Genomic DNA, 9,384 nt, shown 5'->3' with positions numbered 1-9,384 from the left:
GCCAAATGGTGCTACAGGAGGAGCTGCAGCCGCCGCCGCAGCGCCCAGAATGTAGAAGCTTGAGGCGGATTCTGGCGTTGCCCAGGGAGCGACTAGACCAACATTCCGGTGTGGGTGGCGGTGGCAGGCGGCGAGAGGAAGCCCGCTATGAGTGCCCTCGCTCCCCGCGGCTCTCGATGAACCTAACAGAATAAGCCGCGCCTCCAGCAGGGGCTGCGCCTCCATGAACCCCTAGTTTTTTTTTTTTCTTCCTCTCCCCTCTCCTCACACCCACTCCGAGCCCCGTCCCGCCTACTCTCTTCACCAGCAGCGGCCGCGTCCAGGTGCAGACCCTCCATACCGGAGCGCAATGGCATCCAACCCCGAACGGGGCAGATTCTGCTCACGGAACTGCAGGGGGATTCCCGAAGTCTTCCATTTTCTGAGAATGTGAGTGCTGTTCAAAAATTAGACTTTTCAGATACAATGGTGCAGCAGAAATTGCATGATATCAAGGATTGGATTAAGAGAGAAATAAGGAAAGAACTGAAAATCAAAGAAGGAGCTGAAAATCTGAGGAAAGTCACAACAGATAAAAAAAGTTTGGCTTAAATAGACAACATTTTGAAAAAATCAAATAAAAAATTAGAAGAACTATATCACAAGCTGCAGGAATTAAATGCACATATTGTTGTATCAGATCCAAAAGATATTACAGATTACCCAAGGACTCCAGATACTCCAAATAGTGACCCTCGTTGTTCTACTAGCAACAACAGATTGAAGGCTCTACAAAAACAATTGGATATAGAACTTAAAGTAAAACAAGGTGCAGAGAATATGATACAGATGTATTCAAATGGATCTTCAAAGGATCGGAAACTCCATGATGCAGCTCAGCAATTGCTCCAGGACAGCAAGACAAAAATAGAAGTCATACGAATGCAGATTCTTCAGGCAGTCCAGACTAATGAATTGGCTTTTGATAATGCAAAACCTGTGGTAAGTCCTCTTGAACGTCGGATGGAAGAATTAAGGCATCATTTTAGGATAGAATTTGCAGTAGCAGAAGGTGCAAAGAATGTAATGAAATTACTTGGCTCAGGAAAAGTAACAGACAGAAAAGCACTTTCAGAAGCTCAAGCAAGATTTAATGAAACAAGTCAGAAGTTGGACCTTTTAAAGTATTCATTAGAGCAAAGATTAAATGAACTCCCCAAGAATCATCCCAAAAGCAGTATTATTATTGAAGAACTTTCACTTGTTGCTGCATCACCAAGTCCACGTCAAAGTATGATATCTACACAAAATCAATATAGTACACTATCCAAACCAGCAGCATTAACAGGTACTTTGGAAGTGCATCTCATGGGCTGCCAAGATATCCTAAAGAATGTACCTGGACGGTCAAAAGCAACATCAGTTGCACTGCCTGGTTGGAGTCCAAGTGAAACCAGGTCATCTTTCATGAGCAGAAGGAGTAAAAATGATGTCTGTGCTGTTTTGAAGCTCGATAATACTGTGGTTGGCCAAACTAGCTGGAAACCCATTTCCAATCAGTCATGGGACCTGAAGTTTACACTGGAACTGGACAGGTCATGTGAACTGGAAATTTTAGTTTATTGGCGTGATTGGCGGTCTCTGTGTGCTGTAAAATTTCTGAGGTTAGAAGATTTTTTAGACAACCAATGGCATGGCATGTGTCTCTATCTGGAACCACAGGGTACTTTATTTGCAGAGGTTACCTTTTTTAATCCAGTTATTGAAAGAAGACCAAAACCTCAAAGACAAAAGAAAATTTTTTCGAAGCAACGAGGCAAAACATTTCTCAGAGCTCCTCAAATGAATATTAATATTGCCACTTGGGGAAGGCTAGTAAGAAGAGCTATTCCTACAGTAAATCATTCTGGCACCTTCAGCCCTCAAGCTCCTGTGCCTACTATGGTGCCAGTGGTTGATGTATGCATTCCTGAACTAGCACCTCCAGCTAGTGATTCTACAGTAACCAAATTGGACTTTGATCTTGAGCCTGAACCTCCCCAGCCCCACCACGAGCTTCTTCCCTTGGAGAAATAGATGAATCTTCTGAATTAAGAGTTTTGGATACACCAGGACAGGATTCAGAGACTGCTTTTGATATTGAGAATGACAGAAAGAGTATACTTCCAAAATCTCAATCTGAATACAAGCCTGGTACTCCTCAGTCAGGCCTAGAATATAGTGGTATTCAAGAACTTGAGGATAGAAGATCTCAGCAAAGGTTTCAGTTTAATCTACAAGATTTCAGGTGTTGTGCTGTCTTGGGAAGAGGACATTTTGGAAAGGTGCTTTTATCTGAATATCAACATACAAATGAGATGTTTGCTATAAAAGCCTTAAAGAAAGGAGATATTGTGGCTCAAGATGAAGTAGACAGACTGATGTGTGAAAAAAGAATTTCTGAAACTCTGAATAGTGTAAGGCATCCCTTTTTGGTGAACCTTTTTGCATGTTTCCAAACCAAAGAGCATGTTTGCTTTGTAATGGAATATGCTGCCGGTGGGGTCCTAATGATGCACACTCATACTGATGTCTTTTCTGAACCAAGAGCTATATTTTATGCTGCTTGTGTAGTTCTTGGGTTGCAGTATTTACATGAACACAAAATTGTTCATAGAGATTTGAAACTGGATAACTTATTGCTAGATAGAGAGGGCTTTGTGAAAATTGCTGATTTTGGTCTTTGCAAAGAAGGAATGGGATATGGAGATAGAACAAGCACATTTTGTGGCAATCCTGATTTTCTTGCCCCAGAAGTATTAACAGAAACTTCTTATACAAGGGCTGTAGATTGGTGGGGCCTTGGTGTGCTTATATATGTAATGCTTGTTGGTGAGTGTCTCTTTCCTGGTGATGATGAAGACGAAGTTTTTGACAGCATTGCAAATGATGAAGTAAGGTTCTTATCTACAAAAGCCATTTCTATAATGAGAAGGCTGTTAAGAAGAAATCCTGAGCGGCACCTTGGGGCTAGCGAGAAAGATGCAGAGGATGTAAAAAAGCACCCATTTTTCTGGCTAATTGATTGGAGCGCTGTGATAGACAAAAAAGTAAAGCCACCATTTATACCTACCATAAGAGGACAAGAAGATGTTAGTAATTTTGATGATAAATTTACCTCAGAAGCACCTATTCTGACTCCACCTCAAGAACCAAGGATACTTTCGGAAGAGGAGCAGGAAATGTTCAGAGATTTTGACTACATTGCTGATTGGTGTTAAGTTGCTAGACACTGTGAAACCAAGCTGACTGACTCACAAGAAGACCTCTTAAAAATAGCAACCCTTCGGCCGGGTGCAGTGGCTCACGCTTGTAATTCTAGCACTTTGGGAGGCCCAGGTGGGTGGATCATGAGGTCAGGAGATCGAGACCACGGTGAAACCCCGTCTCTACTAAAAATACAAAAAAATTAGCCGGGCGTGGTGGCGGGCGCCTGTAGTCCCAGCTACTCAGAGAGGCTGAGGCAGGAGAATGGTGTGAACCTGGGAGGCAGAGCTTGCAGTGAGCCAAGATCGCGCCATTGCACTCCAGCCTGGGCGACAGAGCGAGACTCCGTCTCAAAAAAAAAAAAAAAAAAAAAAAAAAAATAGCAACCCTTAATTTGCTCTCTGTGCCACCAATAGCTTCTGAGTTTTGTTTTTTTTTTAAATTGAAACACGTGAAGATTTGTTTAAAAGTACCATTCTAATACTTCTTCAAAAGTGGCTTCTCATTGTACTTCAGCATAAATATGAGCACTGGAAACAGTTTCATGGAGTTTAAGTTGAGTCAATATTGGCCATGAAAATCCATCACAAATACTTTTGGATCAATAGTCTATTTTTAAAAAGAAAGAAAAAACCCACTTTTGTATAGTCCCTAGCTTTGCCATATGCCCGCATTAACTGGTAGGAAAATTAATCACTTAACTATGTTTTACAAAAAGAAAAAAAGGGCTTGGAATGCTATTACTGTTCACATAAAGTACGATTCTGTTTGAATAAGGCAAATGCTCCTTTTTTTTTTTTTTTAAAAAAAAAAGACATTACCGTAATATCAAAAAACATGGCAGTTTGTATACAATTGGGGGCTTGATTTTTTTAAAAAAACAGAATGAATTGATGTCTTATTTTATAAATGTTCTATATTTATTAGGAGAAAACTTTATATTGCCTTTTTTATCAACCATGTAACAGAGGCTTATAGCTTTCCAACAGAGCTGCTTGCCAAACAATTTTTTTGTTTATTAAACAGTGCTGAAACAAACAAGATCAGCATTTACTTAAGATGTTAAGAATGAGGACTTCTAATCAGCTGAACCAAGATATTGTTACCTGTATGCATTCCCAAAGTCTAGATGCTCAGTATGTTCAGTCGTATCTTCCAGAATCAGTGAACCGATTACCCCTTTTTTGATATTCACTGTACATCTGCCAACCTAGTTCACCTTGGTTTTGTGTCTGCTGTAGAAGGGAACTATAACTTGGTTAAACCGTAGGGATTATCATTGTATACATGCTGTGAACATGTATATGTGCAAGTTTTAATGTATTCTATGTTGTAGGCTTAATATTTAATTTTGCCACTTCATCACTTTTGTACAGTGGCCAAGCAGACACCTCAAACTCCAGCATTTACATTAAGTGCATTTGTACATTTTAGGCCACTGGATCCAGATTTTATATTGGCAGTTACTGAGGGCAAAAGCAATATATTGTAACAGAATGTATAAATATTTTTGATAAAACAGTCTATATTTTATAAAAAAAGAATTATAGGCCAGGCGTGGTGGCTCACGCTTGTAATCCCAGCACTTTGGGAGGCCGAGGCGGGCGGATCATGGGGTCAGGAGATCGAGACCACGGTGAAACCCCGTCTCTACTAAAAATACAAAAAAAAAATTAGCCAGGCGTGGTGGCGGGCGCCTGTAGTCCCAGCTACTCGGAGAGGCTGAGGCAGGAGAATGGCATGAACCCCGGGAGGCAGAGCTTGCAGTGAGCCGAGATTGCGCCACTGCACTCCAGCCTGGGCGACAGAGCGAGACTCCATCTCAAAAAAAAAAAAAAAAAAAAAATTATAACACTAAAGCTGTACCTCAAAAGTCTCAAAAATAATTGGATGAAATATTTTATACAACTCTTCAAAGGATCCGTCTGTGGCTTTTTATACTCTTCTAGGGTTGTCTTTTTGCAAACCATGACTTTCCACTTGCCTGCAGTTTTTTGTTTGTTTTGGTTTGGTTTGATTTTATATTTTTTTCTCCTAATCTATGAATTTATTGTTTTTTCTTAGTTTAGTAATAGCATCTTTGATCCTGTGCTTAGCATGTTAGGGTCATTATACCTCAGGAATAGCAAGCTGTTAAGTAACCATACTGAATTAACTATTTAATCACAGTGAGCTCATCTCTTAAAAATTGTTCAGGTGTAAATCTTATGAGAGACATGAAAAAGCACACTGATTTATGGAGAGTTGAGCTAAAAACATAAATATTTGCTGGGATGTTTTAGCATCTTTTCATTGTACTCTAAGAACAATTAAAACTGTCCAGAGATCATTTATATTACCTTCCAAATTGTTTATTACCCAAGATCCTTTGGGAGAAAATCTTATAGAAAGGGGGAACAATATGTGGTTTAAAGTTATTTTAAAAGGCCAGTTAATTTCCTTGGCAAAGGACAATAGAGGAACTTAGCTTAATTGTCTGGCTTTAATTTAAACAGTGTTAATACAACATTAAAATAAAACACTAAATACTTTTGAGGTACAGTCTGCTCACTTTTTCGGTTCTCAAATAGCAAAGAAAGTAATGTCTAAAATAGGCTTTTAACATTAAAAACTGACAGCATTTTGTAACTACATAGTGTACAGAATTTTTTTAATTGAAGTCAAATCACTAAAAAAATTAGAAGGCAGGGTCTATTTACACAATTAAGCTGAAGAAAGCACTAATTTTTTGTAGTTTAAAAAATATATATATTTTAGTCAGATTTAAAATTTTAAGCTTTATAGAGTGTAAATATATTTTGCTATTACTGTATGTGTATGTGACTGCTCAAGCACTTCGTAAAGAAATTTGGATATTTTAGAATGGTACACTATGCATTCAAATGAAATGTGCCTTTCACTATGTCATTCTAAAAAAACAAGTGTTTTTTGCAGTCATAAATTATCACAAATGCACAGATTAAAGTCTATATAGATTGAAAAAAAAAGAAAATGAATTCCAAATTCAATCAAGGCTAATGGCTCCACACAGAACACCTCTGTCAGGAAAGAGGTGACATCTTTGATTTTGACAGAAAATCCCCCAAGCAGTGCTCCTCACCAGCTTCTAAAATGCCAAGCACTTTCAAATGCCAAGGGACACACTGATGGAGGTGGAGGGCATGTACACAGCAGATGGCATCATGGGGTGACATGTTTGAAAGAATGTTTCCAAAAGCAAACTCTAAAATATCACACCAGCTACAGAGCATGGGGAGGCAGTGGAAAAATGAAACACAGTATCATAGAAGGGAACCAGATGGAGGCCCACAGAGCTAAGAAGGGTGAGGGTTGAGGGAGACTTGCCGCTTATTGCAGGACACAGACAGTGGGGTTTTCAGAGGTGCTGATTGGTGATTTTTTTCCTCTAGCTTTAGAGCACCAGAGTATCTTGTTGCATTTCACCACTTGCTCCACTGTCTGTAAATATGTAGAAGGTTTTGTATAAGCTATATAGGAGAGAATTTCACGGTAACATTTGTTTAGTTTACAGTTAGCAGAATAGAGGAAGACAGCAAGCTGAGTCCTTCTATACCACCGATGCTTGCTGGCTCAGGGGATGACCAAGGAGGAGGGACAGGGCAGATGTCTGCCTTAATGGAGAGAACCTGGAAGGCCTGATATTTCAGAATGAGACACAGAAATTCCAAACCCTGCCTGGACAGAAAAAATAAGAAATGTGGTTTGGATAGGAAGTAAGTCTCCAAGACCTTGGACATTAAGGCTCAATTTGGTGTCCAAAAGAAGGAAATACCAGAAAAACTGGCCCCCAACCCCATATGTGACACCTTTTGATCATTCAGGTGGACCTATAGTCATTATTCAATATATGACATCAGGAACAGATTACTTTCTAAATAGGCAGTTTGAGAGAGTGAAAATCTAGGAGCTTTGGATTTGGGTCTGAATCTCTTTTTTAAAGGCCCCGAACATTTGTAGACCATTTGTAAAATGAGGGCTTTATCTAAATCAATGGTTTTCAGATATTTTGGGACCTCCTTGAAGACTCCCACACTAGTAGTTGTATTTTTTTTAATTGAAAGAATATATACATGTAATGTAATTGAGAGATCATGTAAGAAGCCATGGCCTCCTACTTGTATTCTACCAAAAGCAGACTCCAAGACAAAAGCTTGAGTGGTGGGAGTTTATCTGGGAGGTGGTTCTAAGGTAATCCAAATAAAGGGGTGGGAAAATGAGATTGGAAAGAGAAGCAGCCAAGGAAGTGTGCACTAGTGATCAGGGTGGCCTCTGCGGGCAGTAGGGACTCCGTTCCACTGGAGTCTTCTTGAAGAACTGCTTCTCAAAGGGTGATTCCAAGATCTGCAACGTGGCATCATCTGGGAGCTTATTAGAAATGCAAAATCTTGAGTCTCCACCCCAGGAGCTCTATCATGAGTTTCAGCAATCCATGTCATGCAAGCCTTCTGGGTGATTCTGATGCATACGAAAGTTTGAAAACCTCTGATATAGAACATGCCACAGAATTGTCCCACTCAGCGGTTGGGGGATGAGGAAGCTGGAGTGATAATCTGCCAACTCTCCTCCCTCATGGGTTGAGGTTGCTTGGGAACATGGATTCCTCAGCACACTGGGCTGCTCTGTGCATGGTCTGAGCAAGGTACCCTGGTGTCAGAGAAAGCTCTCAGGCAGAGAAGCTGAAAGGAGGAGGTGCTTCAGTGTGGATACCACTGGTGTACACAGGAATTCTCCATCACAGCTGCAGGTGAATCCAAGAGGTTAGCTGAGGGGCTTGGGTGGGAAAGCAACAGAATCTGCTACATATGCTAAGAATTTTGGGGCATTGATACATATTTTCAAATAGAGGTGCATATGTAGAGGTGCCTACATATATTCATTAAGCATATGGTTAAAGCTAAGATAGGTGTGGAGTGGATACTTAGGGCCTTTGCATATTTAAATCAGTATAGAGTTGGTATTGTTTGGATATTGTCTCCTCCAAATCTCATGTTGTAATGTAATCCCCAATGTTGGAGGTAGGGCCTGATGGGAGATGATTAGAACATGGCAGCAGATACCTTATGAATGGCTTAGCATCATCCCTTTGTTGATAAGTGAGTCCTTGCTCAGTTAGTTCATGCAAGATCTGTTTGTTTAAAAGTCTAAGACCTTCCCCCTAAGTCTTGCTCCCACTCTCACCAGGTGAAGTGCTTGCTCCTGTTCCACCTTCTGCCATGCTTAAAAGCTCCCTGAGGCCTCACCAGAAGCTGAGCATATGCCAGTGCCATGCTTGTACAGCCTGCAGAACTGTGAGCCAATTAAACCTCTTTTCTTTATAAATTACCCAGCCTTAGGTATTTCTTCATAGTGATGCAAAAATGATCTAACACAAGGGTAGTGTTTTCACATCCATGGATTTACCAGTCATGTGGTATGTAATAACATAATTTTGCCTTGTCACTCATACTGTAACTTATGTGGAGAAACATGAAATTGATTTTTCTGTGAAAAGTGATTCAAGAAAGAAAGTCATCAGTCAGTTCAGGTAAGTAATTATGTGGAGAGAAGGCAAAAATTCTTTTTTTCTTTTAACCTTTTTAAAAAAATTATACTTTAAGTTTTAGGGTACATGTGCACAACGCACAGGTTTGTTACATATTTATACATGTGCCATGTTGGTGTGCTGCACCCATTAACTCGTCATTCACATTAGGTATATCTCCTAATGCTATCCCTCCCCACTCCCCCCACCCCACAACAGGCCCTGGTGTGTGATGTTCCCGAGAAGGCAAAAATTCTTAGCTGAAAGAAAAATGTTATTGGAGAAACAATAGGCAATGGACCCCTTTATGAGGAATTTGGGGTACTGGGTGGCATGAAGGTGTTGGACTGTGGCTTTTCCAAATGTCAAAGTCTACTGGCCTGTGTCCTTAATTGTTTTTATTGATTCTCTCAATGTAGCTCAGGAAAAGGGGCTGGCAAGAACTAGGCAGGGTCCCAGCTGAGAGAGCTGGGGTACAATGCCCATCTCTTATTGCAATAGAACTGAAGTGCTGTCTTAGTCCACTTGTGTTGCTAGAAAGAGATACCTGAGGTTTGGCACTTTATAAATAAAAGAGGTTTGTTTGGCTCACAGTTCTGCAGTCTGTACAAGAAGCA

The 9,384-nt window shown here is 40.3% G+C and overlaps 1 protein-coding gene across 1 annotated transcript; it reads left to right on the top strand.

Annotated features, from left to right (window-relative positions):
• Positions 1 to 349: 349 nt before the first annotated feature.
• On the top strand, positions 350 to 3,581 carry LOC129474305 (serine/threonine-protein kinase N2-like). The gene is given in 3 exon segments (XM_063634048.1): positions 350 to 371; positions 374 to 2,014; positions 2,017 to 3,581. Coding segments are annotated over 3 exon segments (2,886 nt in total). The 3' UTR covers positions 3,240 to 3,581.
• Positions 3,582 to 9,384: the final 5,803 nt, after the last annotated feature.

This window comes from Symphalangus syndactylus, chromosome 24, assembly GCF_028878055.3.
Source record: "Symphalangus syndactylus isolate Jambi chromosome 24, NHGRI_mSymSyn1-v2.1_pri, whole genome shotgun sequence".
In the NCBI taxonomy this organism is placed as follows: domain Eukaryota; kingdom Metazoa; phylum Chordata; class Mammalia; order Primates; family Hylobatidae; genus Symphalangus; species Symphalangus syndactylus.
This window is presented reverse-complemented; position numbering and strand designations above follow the sequence as displayed.